The following is a 22,389-nucleotide window of genomic DNA, read 5'->3' as shown; positions in this document are numbered from 1 at the left end:
ATCTTGGTGCTAAATACTCTTTATAATACTATATAATCAGCATTGTTGCCTTTAACTTTATTGATTTATGTTTAGATGGGTTGACTTTGTTGTGATTGCAATTGTCGTGGAATACGGTGCTCGGTGTATAAGGTAATTACAGCCCTTACTTGGAATTCCTCCGACAATTTTTGGTATGTGTGGTAGGGTACGGACATGAGGGTGTCGTTGGTGGCGTTTTGGGATGTGTGTGATGTACATTATGACTCGGTATTTGTTCACTCAGGTTGTTTTATCCCTTTTCTTTAAAAAGGTAAATTTGTGTGATCTGTGTTTCTGTTTATATCGGCTTCTTGCATTTCCAGGAACATACTTCTTCCAGAGGCTCATTAATATTTGTTTGCGGCAGTTCCGGACTTCTATACTTCTATACGGTTGACTGTGCTTTGGTTCCTTAGACAGGTAGGTTATTTCTGCTGGGGAGCTTTCCTTAGATAGGTTTTGGCTCTTATTTAATTAGTGAGTGATGCTCTTAATCCCGGCCCCTAAGCTTCTAAGAGGTGGGCGATTATACATGCTATTTATTATTGTTTCTTAAGTAATTTTGTTGTTGGCTATTCTTATGTCGGGTTAAAGGGTCGAGTTTGTCTGTATTCCTCAAGAGATGGTAATGGGTTGTTGGTAGATTTGTGTTTTGGTTAATGTTGTCTTTCTCGCTGAATATCAATAGGGTTGGGTTACCATTTAATTAGAGGGAAATTTTCCTATAACTTCTAAGAGGTGAGCGATTTACCAGCCTATTTATTGTTGTTTTCCAGGACTATCAATGCTATCTACTGAGGCTTGAGTTGTTGTACCGGGACTGAGGTCGTTGTTGCTAGGTATGGCACTTTGGGGGTGTCTGGGTTTGAAATTGTTTTCTGCTTATACGTGATCTTGTGCTTTAATAAGCTTAACATTGTTGTCCTTCTGTTCAGCTCTCATATTTGCGCTGTTTTAATTCCGATAGCAGGTCCTGGGGGTGGAGAACCCGAAGGAAGATAGTTCATCACCGGTTGATGCTTTGGGCACGGGACACAACGCCTGTTGTTATTATCTGTTGAATGGGTCCGCCGCAAGTATGGTTTTAGATTACCACAACTATAATTGTCCGTTAATTTTTTACTCTTCAGATTTATTTAATCCACTTCAACTGTGTTTGGGGCTGATTTTATTGCCATCTGTTTATAAGTGCGATAGTAGGTCCTTGGAGTGGAGAATTTGAATGATAGGACCGCCCTAAATTGTTTGTTCCTCGAACTAATAATTCCCTGTTTGTCCCTATATTCCCTGCTCTGATTAGTGCTTATATATGGCGCTTTTGGGGCTGTTGTTGCAGTTGTTAGTGCCAATGACAACCACCCTAAGTTGTTTGGTGGAGTCCAGTTACTATGATGGCAACGAAGAGGATTTAGAAGGCGCGAAGGTTGCTTGTAGAAGTGGGGGCAGTAATGAGGTAGGCCCTAAGTACGGTTAGCATTACGTTTCCTTGATTTCAAGTGAGTTTATGCGAGAATTCTCTAATTTATTTATGTTCTGTGGTTTTTTAAAAATAGATAAAAAGGAAGGGGACTAAGGGGCATAAACTCTCAAAACGGTGATGTTGGCTATGGCTGCATCTGTGACGATTACGGTGCGATGACGATGTTGGTTAATATTTTGATATTTTCGCTTTGAATGTATTTATCTAAGGTTTTCGGTGTGATTTTGGACTGCTTTTATTTTTTCGCGGTTTCTTTCACAATGAGATATACTCAGATGCTCAAACTGATGTTGAATTTGGTGGTTTGTTGTAAGCAGGGGCCATACCATTGTAGTATAGGAGTTGACAAATCATTTGGGCGTAAAGTAGCCAATGCTCACTACAAGGCATGTTCTTTTACTGGTGTTGATACCAGCGCTATCAATTACGGAATTGTGCCCGTTAAGATATTATGTTATTTACCTGCCCATTCTTTACTACTTATAATGTGTATTTCTATGCTGGATCTCTACGGTATCCGACATTTCACTTAGATAACAATATCAATGTCTAAGACAACGCTTTATGTTGATTGCATGTTCACATAAAACTATAAAAGCCTTCTAACAAGAAACATTAAAGCTGGGGTTGGTGCAAAGGGTACTGACCTTATGTTCAATTGTTATTGTTCAGGTAGTTACGAAGTTGTGTAGAAGATTGAAAGAGAGACACAAAGGCAAGTATTCATCTGATTACTATTAGTTTATATTTAATTTTTTTTCTATTAATTTCATCGCCCTTTTACCCTTGAAAGTCTACTATTTCATCTTGGTATTACGCACAAATTTATACCTGTTCGCCTCCAATAGTACTTTTCTTTTCCCTTTTCTTCTTCTTTTGGCACCGTTTGAAGTATGTTTTTTTGAAAGATTTATATTCGGCTGTCTGAGGTTTAATTGCTTGGTCTCCTTGAACGAGTTCGAAGATGGGAGGTGGATGGAAGGAAAGGAAGGGAGGGTAAGGGTGATGTCACGAGGGAGTTTTTTTACTACTTTTTCCTCCAAATCCTCTCTATAGTGGAAGAGTTTCGATTTGGCTTGGAGGAGGAAAAATAATTCCCTTAATTTTCCTCTTTAAGCTATCTGCTAATCAGTCACAAGAAATGGTATTTCTCCGCCCCATTTCCTTCAAAGGGGCTTAGGAGTCTTTAAAGGAATATCATCTTTTTACTTTAATGTCTGTCTCGAACCATGTAATGCGTATAACTTTATGATGTGAATTTCGCCTCAAGTAGCTCACCTACGTTACAATTTACATTCACCGTTCTTGCTTCCTTCGCCTTCTAAGAAATTGCCTTTGTCTGTAAGTGGTTATAAGTGTTGTTTTTAGCTTCTTTGCAAATCTCAAAGATGATTACCGAACGCGTTAGCTTTATCATGTTATTTATTTACTTTTTCTTCTTATCTTCTTTTGAAATTTGTTGCCCCTAATTCTTCTCTTTTAAATGTTAGAATATTAAGGTTCTCAAGATGCTTATTTATTGAGTTAAATCAATGGTATATTTGTGGGAGTCTAACTAACCATTTTGGTGCCCTATAGGTGGAGAGGAAGCCTCTTGTACGTGTTATTGGAGTGCCAAATAACATGACATATGTAGATTTTTGCCGATTTTGCGATTATTTTGTCCATCACATGCTTGAAATGCGAATTTTGAGGTGAGGAAGTCTCTTGTACGTCTTTATTTGACCAAAAAGACTGGTAATCCCCTTCTGTTTTGAACGAGCCGCTAACTCATATTACTGTGTTTAGGAGCGATAGAATGGGAGAAAAATATATTGTTCCCATCAGGTTTGACAGCCAGTACTCTATAGATGAATTCCACAAGCATTTCAATAGGCACTGCTTTTCCTCTCTTGAGGTTGTTTTCTCCAATTATGGTATTATATTACTACAACTGTTTCTATCACGATTCACGCATAATGATAATTTCATTGGTTATTAGAAACCTAACTGGATTTTTATGTAGTCAGCCTCGTGTGACGTGCTTTTCATAATCGATGTCTAATACACTGGCTCAATCGAACATGCACAACCTTCTCTTCTGAACTCAAGTGAGCAGCCAACATGTCCAGTTTGCTTGGGTATGCTTCTCTAAATTATTTGTCTCTGTTGTCATTTGGGTGCTCTATTGTGTTTTTGTTTGGTATGGAACTACTGTATTTTATGGTCATCCTACCTCTTTTGCAGAGAGGTTAGATCAAGAGGCAGGAGGAATCCTCACAACCATCTGCAATCATTTTTTTCCACTACTCCTGCATCTCAAAATGGACAGATTCTTCTTGTCCCGTACGTTTTTTGTTTTTATTTATTCGTTGTGAAATAGGCCAAGTGCTTAAGCTTGATATTGTAAGATAAAGAATACCTCATGGCTCTCTCTTTGTCACTCTCTCTCTCTCTCTCTCTCTCTCTCTCTCTCTCTCTCACACACACACACACACACACACACACACACACACATATACACACACACACACACACTACTTGTTTATGATTAGCTGGTTCTGTGCTGGGTGGGTTCTTCTGCTTTTATTTTTCTCTGGACTTTGGAATATGTCCTACCACTGTATCACTACACCATGGGATGAGTTACATGGAACAGGAATATGGTTTCCTTTTTGGGGGTTCACTAGGCATGTAAATTGCTGTTTGAGGGGCTTTTCTGCGCTAATTATCTTTAGTTTCGGTTGCTTGCCATGTCGAATTAAAATATCAACTATTGGCTCATTAATAGTACCGCTGTTGTGTGTGTTGTATGATATTGGTTCTTGTTTTATGAGCCTATTTCTTATTTGTTGAAATAAGTTAGTGGGTTATATTCATTCTTCCCTGTTTCCTCGTCAATTAATAGAGCTTCCTTGTTGTTTCTCAGCACCCGGGGGCATGACATCCTTCTCACAACACCAACAAACACGGTTGAAAAGGAGAATTAAGGAGCCTGATCTTAGACTTGGTAAGGTTGATCATGATTTGGAAAGGATTAATGAGGAATCATTGTATGAGTTTGAGGTTTGGATGAGGTTAGATGTTATTTAGCAGCTTTGCAGCTTACTTGATCATAGTACTTCTGCTGAAGAGGTAACGACCGAGACTATAGTCGAAAGTTTGTTTACTTGGTTTAGTTGTTTGATGATTTATAATGACAATTGAATTTGTTTCTGTAAGTTCGTTTGTTACGCTTTTCAGGAAGCACAAATAATTAGAGATGGGCATCTTGGTGATTACTTTGCTTTTTTGTATCAAAGGCCTGTTGAAGGTCACTCGTGTTTTCGGTGCTGGTTTCCTCAAGCAGGTATTGAACTTCATTACCATCTACTTTAGTTCAGTGACTTGACAAAACACGTATGGGCCGTGCAACACATAATAATTGATGCATTTTTTAATGAAATGGTTTTGGTTGAGTATTTTGTTGTTAGTTATGCTCGTTTAATTAGGTATCAAATTGGTTGCTGAATTTAATTCCTCTTTTACAGAAAGTATGGTTGTTCCGGATCTTGACCTGTTTTTCCTCATTTATGATCGATTTCCGTCGATTGGATTTTACAGGTTAGGATCTTCAATTCCCGGCTTTGTCTACCATCTCCTTGTATGCAGCAAAATTCAGCTTTAGTAAGATGAGTTAAAAGTAAGTAGTTAGAATCAATAGGCTAATGCTGACACTTACAATTAGCATCAGTAAGATGAGTCATAACAAAGAGCAAACTTTTTTTTTGCTTTTAGTTTTGATACGGATAATAAGCTGCACTGCGGTCAATTGGTAATTGTACTCAATATTTTGGTTGAGGTCTTCTGCAAGCTGCCAATAGCTTCGTAAGTGCCAATTATATGACTTCAGAACACCTCACGAAGATGATCAACCCGGTGTTGATGACTATGTTCGTCATTGTATATTGTTTGGTAGGTATTTAAGGACCGAGTTTGAAAAGATTGCATTGTGTAGGCGGCCCGAGGCTTGGAAAGGTGTGATGAGGCACACTATCCAGAGCAATGAAAACCAATTTTTGAGGTATTGCACTTGAGTTTTAATTATTTACAGCTTGTTTTAACTCAATTTCTAGGTGAAGCATGTTCGCCTAAATTATGTCATTTGCAATAGCCACTCTTTCTAATTGTTTCAGACGCGTTATGTCGTGCTGCGTGCAGTTTCAGTTTTTTTAGTTCTTGTACTGGTTTTGACATACATTTAGGATTTAGAATTTTAGATTGGTCTTTTAAATGAGTTTAACTTTGTTGACTGTGCTTCTTTTTTTGTTTAATTTCTGCATTTTGAGGACTGTGATTTTGCGGATTCTTAGAACGAAAAGAGCTGGGAGGGGAAATTTGCATTGATTTTTCATATTTAGTAGCACCACGATTTTTTGCGTTTTCGAGTCCCGACCATCTCTACCTTGTTGGCTCTTTACCCATCTGGTTACTCTGCCTTCTCTGACTCTCTTCCTTCTATTTACTTGTAGTTTCACCTAATTTGGGATTCCATTTTTGTTCCCTACTTTCATTCGTAGAGATAATAGGAGTACTGATTATTGTTTAGTGAACAACTCAATATTATTTTGTAGTTCGGTAAATGAGCGATGCAAATTCAGCTTTAATTTCCAGGCTATTAAACGTAATTCTTTCTTCCGTTTGTTTGTCGTATGTCTGGTATCGGGACATGAAGTCATCTAGCTGCCCAATCTCGCTTGGTTGACCATAGATTGCTATTGTATCTCTAATTGCATATTTTCCTGCGGTATAGGGTTACTTGCCCTTTTGGTTTGTTTGACGTAGCTTATTCCATTTAATTTAACATAATATATGTATCTAGGTTAGAAAATTGATATCTAGATTTCCACAAAGCCGTTCTTTTAAGGTCATACCTCCCCCCTTTTTAGACTATCGATTGAAGAAGTTGTGTCATTTTGAGTGAACTTGTGATTGATTGTTGTAGGACTGTAACATATAATGTAATATAAGACGTCTCAACTAAAGGATTATTACTATTGCCAATGAGGGGTTTATAATCTACATGGGATATGACCTTGATAAATATAAACTTTACTTCGTTCTTTTTAATGTTTGCCAACTTGTACCTTACACTCTACTTCAAAAATGCAAAATTGGAAGATTGAGGAACGACTACTGATGCATAGAAGTAGGCGACAAAATTACAGGATTTGGGTTAATGAAATGCAAGCTTTTCATTAATAACTAGACAACAAGTTCTACAAATATTTCAAGAACTAATCTAACCTAATGCAACTAGATGTTAGCCGTGTTACAAGCATGATTTTGAGCCATAAAATTCCATAGAAGAATATCTACAATATTAAAAGACTACACTATGATAAAAGAGATAATGCCTTAGAACAGGAGTGCGACGGCGTTTGGGGTTTATGAAGATGTGAGGGATTTGATTATGGGTGTCGTGTCTTTTAGGTTTTAGTTTGTTTTGAGGTCTTCGCTTGGACCTAGATAGCCATGGTGAATGAGGGGAATCTGTGGTTCATTAAGGTGGTTAAGGGTTGTTCTTGGCAGTTTATGATGGCGTATTATGGCGAGTAGTGATGTTTAATGTTCAGTGATGGTTTTTGGGTGGTTGCTTTAACGTGATGATTGGGGATTTTATGGTGAGTATATGTTATTTTTGAGATTTCTGACTCAGTGGTTTGTTTTTGGGGTGTATCGTGCTTGGGTAGCTGAGAACCATAGTGGTTCAGTGGTGGAGAACGATGAGAGTAACGAATGATAAAATAGTTGGATCGGTGTTTTTTTATGAGATAGAAAGAAGCGTTTTTTAATTTAAAAGGAGTATAACACAAGAGTCCTTGGAGGTTTTGCGGACTTAGAGTAGGCTGATGGTTAGCCGTCCTAGGTTTGGATTGTGGGAAGGAATGCACCACAGAGGTTTGGCTTAATGATGATGCTTATAAATAAATTAAAGGAGGGGAGATGAAGTTGTCCCATGTAGTTACCATCTTTTTGTAGGCCTATTGTGAATCCCATCATGAACTTGCATGCTCCAAGTATTCTTCAGGCCATTCACCATTTGTAAGGGTATTCACCATTGTTATGGCTGATAAACATTGATTGTGATTTGTTTTGGTTTCGTTCAGAGTGGAATGATGAGGTGCAGGAATATTCAATTGACGGCAAGTCTGTATCTTTTATCGATTGTTTTATCATGAGTATCATACACTAAACAATGCTTTATGGCAGGAAGTTCATCTGTTTCAACCAAATTACCAATGACACTCACTAACACTTTGAATTCTACTTAGCATTGTGCTTGTATGAACTATAAATATTGACTAAAAGAAAGGGTTGGTGTTTCAGTGGTATATGCACAAATATCGTCTAAGCTGATTGTTGTTTTTGTGAACTGCTATTACGTTATAACTTATTATCATAGTTTCATTTGTGTCTCAGCGTAATGGATTCACAATAGGCCTACAAAAAGATGGTCACAATCAATGTTTCTTGAGTCCTTGGTCTTGTACAAGTATAAATAACAAGAAACTTGCTACGGAGTATTGTTTTTTTTTGGAAAAACATTTATTTTGTTGATCGTCTCATATGTAATTGTTGGTTTGTAGCATTACATCCGAGTTCGAGCAGAATCGAAGTTTAACGACCTATTGGATGCTTTGGATTTTAACCAGATTCTCATATTTATTATGACTCTCAAGACCGTTAATAGGGCTTATGGGTCGAGCAAGCTGCATGTGGAGTGCAAATTTTTATCCAGTTGTTGGAATGTCCTAGGAAGATAGATTCATAGTTTTTAAAGTTAGTGGTTTCCCGGTGCACACATTAGCACTATTGTAGTTTTTTTTCTAGCAACTTTTCATTATCCTTGTAGCTCCTTGTTTCTCCTTGGGCTACAGTTTAGTTGGCGGGTATAAGGCAGGTTGTTTGTGTGTCAATTGCTACTGACAATAACAGTATTAAAAGCCGCGCCTATTCGTACCTACAATACTCGTGACATGTTTAATGACGTGTTTTACTTCTCTGTGTTGTATCGTGCACTTTTTCTAATGCTTTCAGATTATCCATGACGTACCGAACATAGTAGGGTGCTTTCCGTTTACGTTAGAAATGGTACCATATAAGGTTTTATACACGATTTGCCAAATTGGGGCACCGCGCCCGGTAGGGCGCGGAGCAACTAGTAATGTTGAAATTGGACAAATTCTCATGTTTAACATTTACTCAGACGAACGAAGTTTGTGTTTCGACTCGGGTTTTTTACCCAACGCACAGCTAAAATTAACAAATAACAATAAATCTCCGAGAAAAGGGTTCAGTGAATATGAATTAGATTATAAAAGAGAAATGAGATTTTACAGGGAATAAAATGACGATGTGAAAATACTTAATCGACGTTATTTAGCAATTGGGAAAAATCCTTTGAATGCAAATAATTACATAAATACAACTGTAGCCTCGAGTTTCCGCTCGAATCATAGATTTTGATACATTCATTTCAAAAGGTTGGAAAAATCCTTTGAATGCAACTCAAGCTTGTACCATCACAGGAATTCGCCGTGGTTCTGTTGGAAGCTGATATCGTTCAGCTGTCACAAATCTGCGCACTGGTGTTGCTAGGACATCTGGTAGCGCTATTGTTATGTCAATCAGACGATCCATATGATTGCTGTCCTGTTATTTTTGGAAATTTCTGTCCTGTTATTTTTGGAAATCGAAATAAGGACACGCGGCCTGACTCGGGGAATTGAACGCCATACTGTTTAGCTCCTCCGATTAAGTAGACTATTATTGCTGCTATACATGACAACCTGCCAATTTATCATCCGTACACCTGTTTTTCTCAGTGATTTGATTAATCCTGTTAAGGAATCGGACAGCTACGCAATTCTCAATCTTGTTAAGATGGCCCTGTGCATATACGGAGTAATTCTCAATCTAACAACAAGAACTATCGTTACCTTAGTTTGGTCGGTCACTCTAATCGTCTAACCGGTAACCACCTTCATAGGACAGCCCTTGGCATATACGGAGTACATGCCAATTTATCAACAAGGAACTATAACACGGGTAATATTGAAAGCGGATACACAAGACTTTACTCTGGTGACCGGTGTTAAATATATAATGCGGTCACTTATTATCGCAAACATCAATTCCAAGAAAGAAAAGAACATTCAAACTTCATTATTGATCAGGAATTATAAAGAAGCTGTAAACTACACACTTATGGATACAAAGATTAAGAAACTAGCCTTAAGATCTCCTCCAAGCTCTAGCTATGTTAACAACCCATATAACATACACCCTGTCTTTAATATCTTCGTAGAATCGGAAATAGGCATGTCTCCAAGATCTCTTCACAACTAAAGTGCCACAAACTCCCCAAAATCCTACGATGAAGCCAAGTATAACACTTATGTAAAGTCCCAGCATAAAGTCGTCTTTCGTGTCTTGCTTGTGGTAACCATTTGGCGCGATGGTGGGTGCTTCATCTCCAGCACATGTAGGGAGCGGTGCTCCGCAAAGCCCGGGATTTCCCATGTAATTTGATGCATCAAAGCTTTGCAATTGGGTACCGACTGGAATCTTCCCGGTCAAGTTATTGTCAGAAATATCGAATGTAGTTAGATAGCTAACTTGAGCCAAACTTGCTGGGATTTCTCCGGTAAGATGGTTATGTGATAAATCAAGAGACTCCAAAGAGGTCAGTTGACCTATTCTTGGCATAATAAAACCGCTAAGATTGTTTCGTGATAGATTTAAGAATTCTAATCCAACGAGACTTGATATACCTTCTGGAATATGACCTTCTAGCTTATTGTTGGAAATATCAATGCCTTTAAGTAATTCTAATGAATCACTGGCACCAAATGTCTGTTCATTTCTTTTCCACATCACGCGTGTATTATCATTGTAGGCAAGTCTCTGTTCAAAGGACATGTCATCTGTATTAGACATGCTTACCAGTTTGTATAAACATTTTGGAATAGTACCAGAGATGTGATTGCCTGAAAGGTCCATGAGTTGAAGTTGTGAAAGATCACAAAAGCTTGTAGGAAGGACTCCGGTAAAACCATTATTTTGTAGGTTAAGAATGACAAGATTCCTGAAACTATGCCCAAAGCTAGGGGGTATGTGACCAACCAATGAGTTATTTGCAACGTCAAGAAATGCCAATGACTTGCAGTTTACTAAGGAAGCCGGTATTTCACCTGATAGATTATTGTTACTCAACTGTAAACCTTGAAGTTGGTCTAACGCACCCATAGAGGTTGGTAAGTTTCCCCAAAGACTATTGTTCTCTAGATACAAGTTAACTAATTGATCAAAATAGCTCCAACAGTTCGGAAACTTTTCTGAAAGGAAGTTGTTGGATATATCAAGATGGGAAAGAGGACTTCTGATAACTTGTGTGTGTGAGCACAATAAATTAAAAAGGCCTTCTGAAAACTTGTTATTGTTTAGATATAGATGTGATACATTATTTCTTAGAAATGAGGGTATTACACCTTCCAAGAAGTTGTAACTCAAGTCAATTTCAGGGGAGTTATTAAAGATGATTGATACATCTGGAATCATACCATAAATCATATTGCGAGACATGTCTAGAGAGCCAATTCCCGACAACAAGCTCGAGCTCCAAAAGGAAATAGGAATAGTGTCTGAAATACTAGCATTGGATATATCAAGCATGAACAAGTTTTTTTGAGTTGTAATCCATCTTGGAAAATAAGGGCCTATCTTGCATGATCCTAGAACTAGCGTATGGAGCTGAAATGGAGGAATCCAATCAACACTAATGTTAACCACAACTTCTTTGTTCAATGACAAATCCAAATAACGTAGTTTTGAATGGTTTGATAAGTGGGAAATTGTGAGAGTTCCATTCAATGAATTAAAAGAAAGATCCAATGTCTCGAGCATCGTAAGTTTCCCGATGGATTGAGTAATGGTCCCATTCAGATTATTATCTCTAACTCTTAATTCCTTTAAGAAATAAAATGCCCCAATGCTGTCCGAAATCGAGCCCCAAACTTGGTTTCCACCTAATATTAGAGACACTAATGCCTTGTGAGGACATGTAGAAAAGGATTGGAGGATGTCAGAGAACTTGTAGTTGAGATTGGTGTTTGTCATGTCCAAGGTTTGCAAGCTACATAAGTTATCAAGAAGTTTCATAGCATGTAAAGTTAGTTGCAGATTATTAGCAAACATAGGGTTTAAGGAGAGGTCAAGATATATAAGGTTGGTCTCAAGTCCACTCAAGTTGAACAACCACTCAAATATTGACGTGTCATTCAAGTTATTATTATGAAGGTCGATGACAGTAAGGGTTGTTGATGAATTAATATATGAAAGAGAAGAAGGTGAGTTTTGAGATAATTGACAATCAACCAAACGAAGCTCTCGTAAAGAAGGTAGGTTGTTAACAATAGAGAGCCAGATGTTTGTAGTTGCACTCAGATCAATACCACTCATGTCCACTTCCCTTAACAACCTCATACGCGAAAGCCACCACAAGTTATCCACCCCCATCGACCTCATGCTATATTCAACATTAAGATCGAGGGATGTTAATCTTGAAAGATTTCCGATCTCTTGAGGAATAACACCCCAAAACCCAGAGTGGGAGAGGTTAAGTTGCTCTAAACTAGCAAGTGAACCTATAAACTTGGGTAATTGCCCACTGAAATTATTATAACTAAGGTCCAAATATTTCAAATGCTTCAAATTAATAAGGGAAACACTGAGTGTACCTTCAAAACAAGGATTGTAGGATTCCGCAATGCCATAGTAATAATCGGAACCAGAACCAGAACCACGAAGTTTGATACCAATGACATGACCGGATTGGTTGTCGCAGCGAATTCCGGGCCATCGGCAGCAATCCAGAGTGTGTCCCCAAGAATCTAGGAGTCCACAATGGTCAACACTAATGCCCTGTTTGAAGTGAAGCAGAGCATCTCTCTCACTCTCCACACATTGGAAGTGGGTTTTATTAACCTCCAATGATCCGGCATGGCAACTATAGTATGTTAGCCAAACACTGAAGAGTACAATTAGAAGGTGTTTATATGATCTACGAAAGAAATGGGAACTCATTGTTATTCAAAATGGTCAAGTATAAATATAATTAATTCGAGAATAATATTTATTATGTTGATTTTTTGTTGGGTAACAATAATGTTTTTTATATTGATTAGAAGGTTGTCGTGTGCATATATTTATAGTAGAATGCACTCCATAATTTTAATCATAGTCTACTTTGACGGAGATAATGGACTCTTGGGCTAGATATCATCGAAACGAACACGGACAAAGAGACACGGCATCCCATGAAATTCAGGACACGGGACACGTTATTTAAATTTAATAAAATTTATATTTACGATTTTACTTTTGAAAATATATTAAATTTAAATAAGTGAAGAAACTTGACATTAATTATAATTCATTCTTATTTCCAAAACCAACTTATAATTATTCTATTTCGACATCCCACTATTCCATCGCAAAACAACCCACCGGCTACATCATTCACCTCGAATTCAACTTGATTCCGTTTAAAGGTGTGGCCAAAATGTGTCTAAATACCATGTTCGTTCTTGGTTAGTCTTGGTCTTTTGATATTATTTTTAATCATGATTGATACTTGTATGGTTACGGTTGAGCAAAAGTCTTGGTCAACTGTTATTTTTAATCATGATTAATTAAAACTCGTTTAGAAGAGTATATAAGGATTAGCTATGTAAGCTTAGGTGTTTCACCAAGTCTCTTTTGTAATGGACATATCCGTCACAAGCTTACGACGACAGGTTAAGTATTATTCATATGGGTAGATAAGATAAAACAGATTGTTACTATTTAGGTACTCTGCTTTTGTCTTATATACCCACATGGGTATTACTTAACCCGTCGCAAGCTTGCGATGGATATACTTGTCATAAATGAAAATTTGTGTAAGCGTTTAGGGACGCCTTATAGACAAAATCCCTGTTAACTGCAGTTGAAACGAGAAGAAAAACAATTTTTCTCAGTCGAATAATCCTTAGACAGTTAAGTAAAATTAGGTCCCAAACACAACTGGAGAAGGAACTCGACTCGAAAACAACTCGACCCAATATATCGGGACCGAAAAATGACCTGATCCAAAATCATGCTCGAATGACCCATATCCTTCAAATGAAGCTAAGTAAGATAAATGTGTGGTTATCAAAGTGATGAGCATTTAAACGAATTAATATGCTGGTGAATGTTGAATCTTCGTTTTAATTGGTTAAGTCTTGGGTCTTGTGATATTTTTTATCTTGATACTTGTATGGCTATGGTTTTAAGTCTTGGTCGTCTGGAGTGTAACTTGGGCTATCCTTTTCAACGAAGAGGTATACGCATTTTCAAGGACCGTGGGCCATGGAGTAGTTAAACCATTTTCAGGTCGCTCTAATTAGGTCACTATCCAAGTTTACTCTTAAACTCACTTTATTAATCTTAACCAATTTGTACCTTCTCATGCAGAAGGTCACAGCCTAGGTTGTTGTGTGCATTTACTTATAGTAGATTGTGGTCCATAATTTTAATCACAATCTACTTTGATGGAGATAATGGAGTCTTTGGCTAGGTATCAATGAAACGGACACGGACACACAGACACGGTATCCGATGAAATTCAAGACACGGGACACGTTATTTAAATTTAATAAAATTTATATTTTATAGTTATATATATGTACGATTTTATTTTTAAAAGTATATTTGTTATTAAATTTAATAAAATTTATATTTTATAGTTAAACATGATGGTGAATGGTTGAATGTTCGCTCTTGGTTAGTCTTGGTCTTCTGATATTATTTTTAATCATGATTGATACTTGTATGGTTAAGGTTGAGCAAAAGTCTTGGTCAACTGTTATTTTTAATCATGATTAATTAAGCCTTGTTCAGAAGAGTACACAAGGATTAGCTAAGTAAACTTAGGCGTTTCATCAAGTATCCTCTGTATCAGGCATATCCGTTACAAGTTTACGACGACAGGTTAAGTATTATTCATGTGGATAGATAAAAGAAAACAGATTGCTACTCTCGAAACACTCTGCTTTTGTCTTATCTACCCACATAGATAGAACTCGACTCGTCGCAAGTTTGCGATTGATATGTCCGTCACAAATGAGAATTTGTGTAGGCGTTTAAGGATGCCTTATAGACAAAATCAATGTTAACTACAGTTGAAATGAGAAGAAAAACAATTTTTGTCTATCGAATAATCCTTGGACAGTTAAGTGAAATTAGGACCCAAACACAACGAGAGAAGTGACTCGACTCGAAAACAACTCGACCTAATATATCGAGACCCAAAAATAACCTGAACTAAAATCCTGCTCGAATGACCCATATCCTTCAAATGAAGCTAAGTAAGATAAAATGTGTGATTATCAAAGAATGTTGAATTTTCGTTCTAATTAGTTTAAGTCTTGGCTCTTATTTTTAATCAAGATTGATACTTGTATGGTTAAGGTTGATCTATGGTTTTAAGTCCCGGTCTTCTGGAGTGTAACTTGGGCTAACCTTTTCTTTTCAACGAAGAGTAATACGCATTTTCGAGGACAGTGGGCAGTGGGGTAGTTAAAGAACGAATTTAAGTGCACGGCATTATTAAAGGTAAAATCAAGCTGTCAATCACGACAGTTGGTGTGGTTCTCACATACTTTAATAATTAACTAGTTGGAAAATTAGTGTGATTATGCGATTAATTGGTCTCCCTTGTGACGGGTTATTATTTGTGACGGATATTTTGTGAGATAAAATGGTAACAAAATGGGTTAGTGGAGAAAGGGGACCACATGAATAGTGTTGCAGAGAGAGAAAAAGTGGGTACATTGTGAGGTAAAATGGTATCCGTCTTCAGCTTGTGGCGGATATGTCATGTCTTCAATGAGAATTTGTGTTATGCGATATACGGGGCTCCAATTAAGATTATTTGTAAAAATATATTCTTAAGTTGATAAAAAGTCATATTATATTGTCATTAATGAAAAAAAAATGTGTGATTGGTATAAATGATAACTGATGAATTATTAGTGCTTTTAACATAAAAGTTTTACCATCGATTAGTATAACATCAAGTGACAAAGTTATAGTATGTCGCTAGCTTTTTCATTGTTACATGCACAACCGGTTTTTAAATAAATACAAAACGCTTTCTCTATAAACATGGTGGAGCTCACCAATATGAACCTTAATAACGGAGACATATCTTTATGAATTTTTCAAATTACTTTACAACTACGTAAAACTGAATGATGTTACCAAAAACAGCATATATCATAATTATATATATTTAGTGCGTTCAGAGAAAATGTTAGATCTCTTACAACATATTTAGACCTTGAGTATTTACAATTAAGAGTATTTGCTCCTTATAGACATTTCGCAATATCTCTGATTCTATTACATAGAATGCACGGGCACCTAGTAGTATTACATGTGACAAGATTAGTTAGTAGTTTATGTCATTTTTTAAAATAGTTGGGTTACCAAGTTAGTATAATAACATCAGTTAGTAGTATATATTTTATGGCACCGTTGAAAACGTTATTTTACGTTAGCATGGTCTGATAATAGAAAACTATTAAATTTAACAAAAAGTCAAACTATGCTAAAAATGGAAGCAAACAAAATTTCGGGGGTTGATTTTGTAACACCCCCATATAGTGGTGGCAATCCGTGCCTCGGGCTGGTGGGCGGCCCGACACGGCGCGGAGTTTGGCCCGGAACATTTTTCGAGGCGGCACGAGCCCACCAGTCCACCACGGACGGGCTTGATGCGGGCTCCGACGCAAAAATTCATGAAAGTTCGTGCCCAGGCCCGGTACAGCCCTGGCCCGGGTTGGCACAGGCCACAGCACGCACCAGGCACGGCGGGCTTGGCACAGCCGGGCCCAAAATCAGCACGAAAAGTAAGGAGTCGTTGTGTAAATGTGTAATAATAGGATGTTGAAGACTTAGAAGCGTTGACTGTTGAGTGTTGACGATTGATGAGTTGATGACATCATCAATCATCAACTTGATGATGTCACTTGCACATGTCATGTTGAATGTGGCTGTTATTCCAATTTGGCTAGCCGTTACAATTTAAAAAATCTCATTATTGAAGATGGTGATATCTGTCACAAACTTCTAATAGATATCATTTCCTCTCACAAAATATCCATGAAAGGTAAATGTGGAAGCACATGGGGGTGTCTTACCTTGTCCCCTCTCCCTTTTTTGTGAGAGGTCTTTAGCTTGTGACTTGATTAGCCCGTCACAAGCAAGACGCTTTGGTTTGAGTTAAAATTAGTTAATTAGTTTTATTTACTTTTTAGTAATTCTCTTTTAAAAATCATCTCATAAATATGGACTTACGACACTCGTCTAAAAGGTCACGTCAATTACCTAGTGAGTCGGATTCACCTACTCTATTTTTTATTATATTGTTTTTACTTTTGTTTGAGTTAAAATTAGTTAATTAGTTTTATTTATTTTTAGTAATTCTCTTTTAAAAATTATCTCATAAATATGGACTTACAAAACTCGTCTAAAAGGTCATGTCAATTACCTAACGTCAATTATCTAGTGAGTCGATCAACTAAGTGGTGTTAGTCTAGTGGTAGTTGGGTTAAACCTTGAAGCTTGCAGAAATGCAGGAGTTGAGAGTATCCGGGTTCGACTACCAGTTGGGGCGATGATCATTTGGCCACTGCAGCCCCCGAAGGGGGTGGCTTACATGGTCCATGTAGTGGTGCGGGAATGCATGGGCCCTGGGGGACTCAACCCCCTCGTCATCAAAAAAAAAAATTACCTAGTGAGTCGGATTCACCTACTAGAAACTTCGAACCCCAAATCCCGACAACCGCACCATTTAACATGAATCAATATAGTGGTTTCTCCCCGTTAAATTCCAAAACATGCAATGGCCCGACCAATCAACCGACCCACGCATAATGACCCCGAATATATTTAGTAGTACTATATATTAAAATCAACCTTATGAAGGACCTACTACAATACCGTTAATGTCTAATATACTACCTTTTATGACGGGGGGAGAGGTTTAGACCACATTCCGAACATGGATCATGCGAGGATGGGTCACTTAAATTGGAGTTTTGAAGTAATTTTAGAAAAAAAAAATGCAATTTGGGAGTAATTTTAGCAAAAAAAATCAAAAGGGAATAATTTTAAAAATGTGAATTTCAAAAGTGAATAAAATCTAATTAACTCGATATAGTATATGAATCATGTTTATATTATACTCCGTAATTAATATACCATATAATTAGTTACATTGTGTAATTTGAGTATCACCTATTTATATTAGAATAATCTTATTAAAATAAATTTAATCTACTTATATTAGGATAACTTTACTAAAATATTAAGAAATTTACTTTTATTAGGATAAATTTTGATGGGGCATATTCTGCACCGCTGACCAAGTCAACATATTGAGCAAGGTCAAGGGTACCCACAGCAAAGTCAACGACTTAGACAGCCTAGCCGATGCATCCCATCGGCCCGTCACCTGGGTCTCGGCCAGGCAACCGGCCAGCCGGGACACATACCCGCGTACTCATATCCAAGACCCCTCGGTCGGCCTGCCATAGGTCCATCGGCCGAGGGTAGAACGGCCTTTTCACCTGCTAGCCACTTGGCCACTACGTGACAAAAGGTAAAAGCCTATAAATACTCCTCAACCTTCATTGAGGAAAGGATCCACAAATTGACCTAATAAACACTATTCATCTGGTAATATCTTCCCTATCTCTCTACAATATACTCTTAGCCAAGTTACAACAACTTCTCTCTAAGTTTACTGACTTGAGCGTCGGAGTGAGTACGCTCGGCCAAAGCCGAGCCCTCAGTTTGTTCATCGTTTCAGGAGACCGCAAGGAGGATTCAAGCAAGGACATCATTCTACGAGCTACGAGTGGTAACAAAATATCTGCTCTGGAATTACACCCGGAACAATTGGCGCCGTCTGTGGGGATGAGACACTAGAAGCTAGTCACATTCATTCCCAAACAACAAAAACAAAAACACAAAAAGAAACCCACCCCAAGAGCTAAGAAGATGTCAAAACAACAAGAGGTGTTCGTTAATGACGAAACCGAGCCACATCAAGATGATACATTTCACCATTCTGGAGTCGTGCAGCCCTCCACCGGCGGAGTAATCCAACCGGAATTCGGAATGCCGATAATACCGGACACGCCGTCGCCCGCCAACCAGGTCACCATCATGGGACAGGTGGTTGACGTAGCAAAACTGAAGACGCTCCTGGACCTAATTGGGAGTACGCCGGCTCACACTGTCACGCCGACAAGAGCGGCGGAAACCGTCCAGGAGACCAGGGCCCAAAACGTAACTCCAAGAAATTTGAACGTAGCGCTGGGAGAAGCCGACCCTATCAAGACGCCGGAGGAGCCCGAGTTGGTCGTGGTAAATATAAGTCCTTCTCGCACTCGGGAGAGGACAGCGTCGCCGCAACACCGACGCGGCACTCCCCGGAGGAACCAGAGGAGCCCGACCCAAGAGAGTCGGAGAAGAAGCCCAAGTCGGAGAAGGAGTCCTTCCCGCTACGAGGAGCGGGGCCGGACTAGGAATGCGAGGAGTCGGTCGCCGCGTGTCATTCGACACGTGGTTAAGCAGCCACTCAGTGATTATGTCCTTAACACCGCCGTGCCAACTAAACTGAAGTTGCCGGCGTTCACATACAAAGGGGATAGCGACCCAACCGACCACGCCGAGGCCTTCGAGTCTTACATGTCGGTATGGGAGCAGCCCGATGAGGTCTGGTGCCGGGTCTTCCCGACGACCCTGCATGGGATGTCTCAGAACTGGTACAAGGGGCTCCCCGACGGCTCGGTATACTGTTTCGCCGACCTAAAGGACGCCTTCCTAGCCCAGTACTCTTGCAACAAGAGAAAGGCCGTGGAGACATCGGACCTCCTAACTATCAAACAGGAGGAGGGCGAATCCCTACGAACCTATGTGAAGAGGTTCGACGGCAGGGTACAGCAGATTCTGGAGATCAACCCCGAACTAGCGGCTTTCGCACTAATGAAGGGCCTCCCAAAGGGAAACTTAAAAGACGAGCTCATCAAGCACGGGGGCCTGGGCCTAGACGCCGCTAGGAAGATGGCCGACCAGGCCATCAAGGTGGAAGACTATCACAAGACCTGGTTAAGCCCCAGCGAGGTTGGGCCCTCAGAAACAAAAAGCCGCCGGGATGACAACCCGGATGACAGACGCCGTGACAATAACGGGTCACGGTCCGATGATAAACGCCGTGACAATAACAGGTCACGGCCCGATAGATCCACCAGGAAACAGGACTCGACGGGCGCAGGGGGGAGCTCGGGAATGTTTTACCAAAGGCATTACAATGATAAAACCCCTCTGATCGCATCGGCCGCCGAAGTCTTCGCCCTGAGCAGGAACGAGGGCCAGAAGTGGGATCGGCCTCCCAAGCCAAAAGGAGACGGTGACACGAGCCAGTACTGCGAGTATCACGGTTGCACCGGTCACCTCACTGACAATTGCCGGCATCTGAAGAATGCCATTGAAGAGCTAATCCGGAAGGGAAGTCTCGACAAGTATGTGGCCAAAGGCCAGAAGACTGACGCCAGCGGCTCTGATAAGAAATCCGTTTTCCAACGGATAGGAGTAATCCATGTGGTCATCGGGGGAAACGAAAACGGTGGGTCAGCTCATGGGCACAAGCGGCACCTAAACGAGCTGTATCAGGCCATCAACTTTGTGCCCAACACAGCGATCGCCCCTGACATTCCCGATATGACTATTGGGAGGAAGGACTACGAGGGAGTTATTGCCCCTCACAGCGACCCGCTTGTCGTCAACTTGGACGTATCCAACCACCTGGTGAAGAGGTGCCTGATTGACACAGGCGCCTACACGAACATCATGTTCAGGGAGTGCTTCCACAGCCTCGGCCTGAGAATCAAGGATTTAAGCCCCTGCGCCCATCCATTATACAGCTTCTCCGGGGCTGGCCTGATACCCCTCGGTTCAATCAAGCTACCGGTGATGTTCGGCGAGGGGAATGCGGCCAAGAATGTCCTAGCTGAGTTCGTGGTCATCGACGGCTCGTCAGCCTACAACGTTCTCATAGGCCGAGTCACTCTGAGCGAGGCCGATGCAGTGATGTCCATCCGGGCCTTGACGCTGATGTATGTCTCGGACCGGGGAGAGGCGCAAAAGCTCGTCTCCAAGGACGAGAAGGACGAGGTGGTCAACGTCCAGATATCTGCCAGAGGGTGCAACATGCAATCCCTCAAAGTGGCAAAACAGTCCGAGAGGGGAAAGAGCCCATCCTTACAAAAGGAAGGCGACCTCATGGACGCAACTGACGTCTGACAAGGGGGGTGAGCCTTTAGCAAGCCTTTAGGACACTGGCAATTTTGCGAAGACTTTGTTTGACGGCGGAGGTGTCCAAAACAGTTGTGGGCACCCCGACGCATGTTTGCAACTAATGTAGAATAATCTAAGTGTTCCCTTCAAAGTGCTCATTTTTTCCCGCAGTCATTATGAAGAAACGGACGCCGTCTCATACTGTCGATTGGACAAGAGCGGTGGCCGTTATGAAGAAACGGACGCCGTCTCATACTGTCGATTGGACAAGAGCGGTGGCCGTTATGAAGAAACGGACGCCGTCTCATACTGTCGATTGGACAAGAGCGGTGGCCGCTATCAAGAAACAGACGCCGTCTCATACTGTCAATTGGACAAGAGCGGTGGTCTCTAGAAAGAAGCCGACGCCGACTCACACTGTCGATTCGACAAGAGCGGCAGTCGTTATGAAGAAAGAAGCCGACGCCGACTCACACTGTCGATTCGACAAGAGCGGCAGTCATCATGAAGAAATGTAGTGCTGTGGCAGTCACCCCAAATAGTAGACGCTTCGGCAGTCACTTAAAGTGGTAGACGCCGCGTAACACGCTATCCAGAAACAGACGCCGACTCATACTGTCGTACCGACAAGAGCGGCAGTCTCCATCAGAAAGCAAACACCGCGACAGTCGCGGTCAGCACCAATTGATAAACAATCAAGATGCCTTAAAAACGTTAAAAACAGTTGAGATACACACTCTAAACTGCCTCGGTCAAGCCAAGGCGGAAACAAAAAGAAACACTCAATCAATAACGTAAGAGGGCAACTCAGACAAAAACGAGTAAAGACCTCGGCCATGCCGAAGGCAAAAGAAACGAACTCTTGTTAATAATAACAGGTTACAGGTGAAAAGAATGGAGATGACAACCGTCCCCATCGGGATAAAGCCAAAACTCAGCCTACCAAAGTTGTGCAAAATACAAGAAAGGCAAAAGCTACAATCATGTTATCTAAAGCACCAAGATAGCAGGGAGATAAGGCTTGATAACTGGCTCCCGAAAAAGCTGAAGCAGACCTGCTGTAAACTTGTTCTCATCAAGCAGCACATGGTAGTATGTGAGGAGCTGAAGCAGATCTGCTGTAAGCCTGTTCCCCTATGCCTATTGTTGCTCGCCATCAGCAGCAGTGGCCGCATCTTCTTCAATAGGCAACCCAGCAGTTTTTCTAGCAGCCTCAGCCTTGGCTTCGGCATCATCAGCTGCCTTCATTCTCTCGGCTTCCTCCTTGGCCGCCTTAGCCTTCTCAGCAAGAGCCGCTTTCTCCGCCGCCGCCTCCTTCTCCATCTTCGCCCTCGCCGCCTCCTTGGCCTTCTCCAACACGGCGTTTTCCTTAGCCTCAAGCTTGTCATCAAGCCGCTCGTCAAACTTGCCCCACGGAAAGGAGCCATCCAGAGGGAAAAGCTCCCCGATCACCTCCCTAGCAGCTCCTTCGGCCA

The 22,389-nt window shown here is 40.3% G+C and overlaps 1 protein-coding gene and 1 long non-coding RNA gene across 2 annotated transcripts; one reads left to right on the top strand and one right to left on the bottom strand.

The window, feature by feature from the left end:
- Window positions 1-4,767: 4,767 nt before the first annotated feature.
- Window positions 4,768-5,706, top strand: LOC141609346 (uncharacterized). Its single transcript, XR_012527368.1, has 3 exons — window positions 4,768-4,829; window positions 5,084-5,162; window positions 5,439-5,706. It is a non-coding gene; the product is annotated as an uncharacterized LOC141609346 (long non-coding RNA).
- A 3,325-nt stretch (window positions 5,707-9,031) lies between these two features.
- LOC141608527 (receptor-like protein EIX1) lies at window positions 9,032-12,607 on the bottom strand. Its single transcript, XM_074427871.1, has 3 exons — window positions 9,794-12,607; window positions 9,305-9,412; window positions 9,032-9,175 (listed from the first exon to the last, which is right to left on the bottom strand). Exons 1-3 carry the CDS (start codon window positions 12,605-12,607, stop codon window positions 9,032-9,034), a joined length of 3,066 nt encoding a protein of 1,021 aa, XP_074283972.1.
- Between the last annotated feature and the right edge of the window lie 9,782 nt (window positions 12,608-22,389).

The sequence above is a fragment of the Silene latifolia genome, chromosome 10, assembly GCF_048544455.1.
Source record: "Silene latifolia isolate original U9 population chromosome 10, ASM4854445v1, whole genome shotgun sequence".
NCBI lineage: Eukaryota > Viridiplantae > Streptophyta > Magnoliopsida > Caryophyllales > Caryophyllaceae > Silene > Silene latifolia.
Note: the sequence above shows the minus strand (reverse complement) of the source record. Positions and strands in the feature narration are given on the sequence as shown.

What these genes read in the sequence shown, in the direction of transcription:
- LOC141608527 (XM_074427871.1), bottom strand. Translation starts at nt 12,607, where the DNA reads ATGAGTTCCCATTTCTTTCGTAGATCATATAAACACCTTCTAATTGTA. An exon ending in ACAGGGTGTATGTTATATGG is followed by an intron (nt 9,413 to 9,793) that starts GTTGTTAACATA and finishes GTATATGCACAG; the next exon opens with GGCCATCTTAACAAGATTGA. An exon ending in ATAAATTGGCAGGTTGTCAT is followed by an intron (nt 9,176 to 9,304) that starts GTATAGCAGCAA and finishes CAAAAATAACAG; the next exon opens with GACAGCAATCATATGGATCG.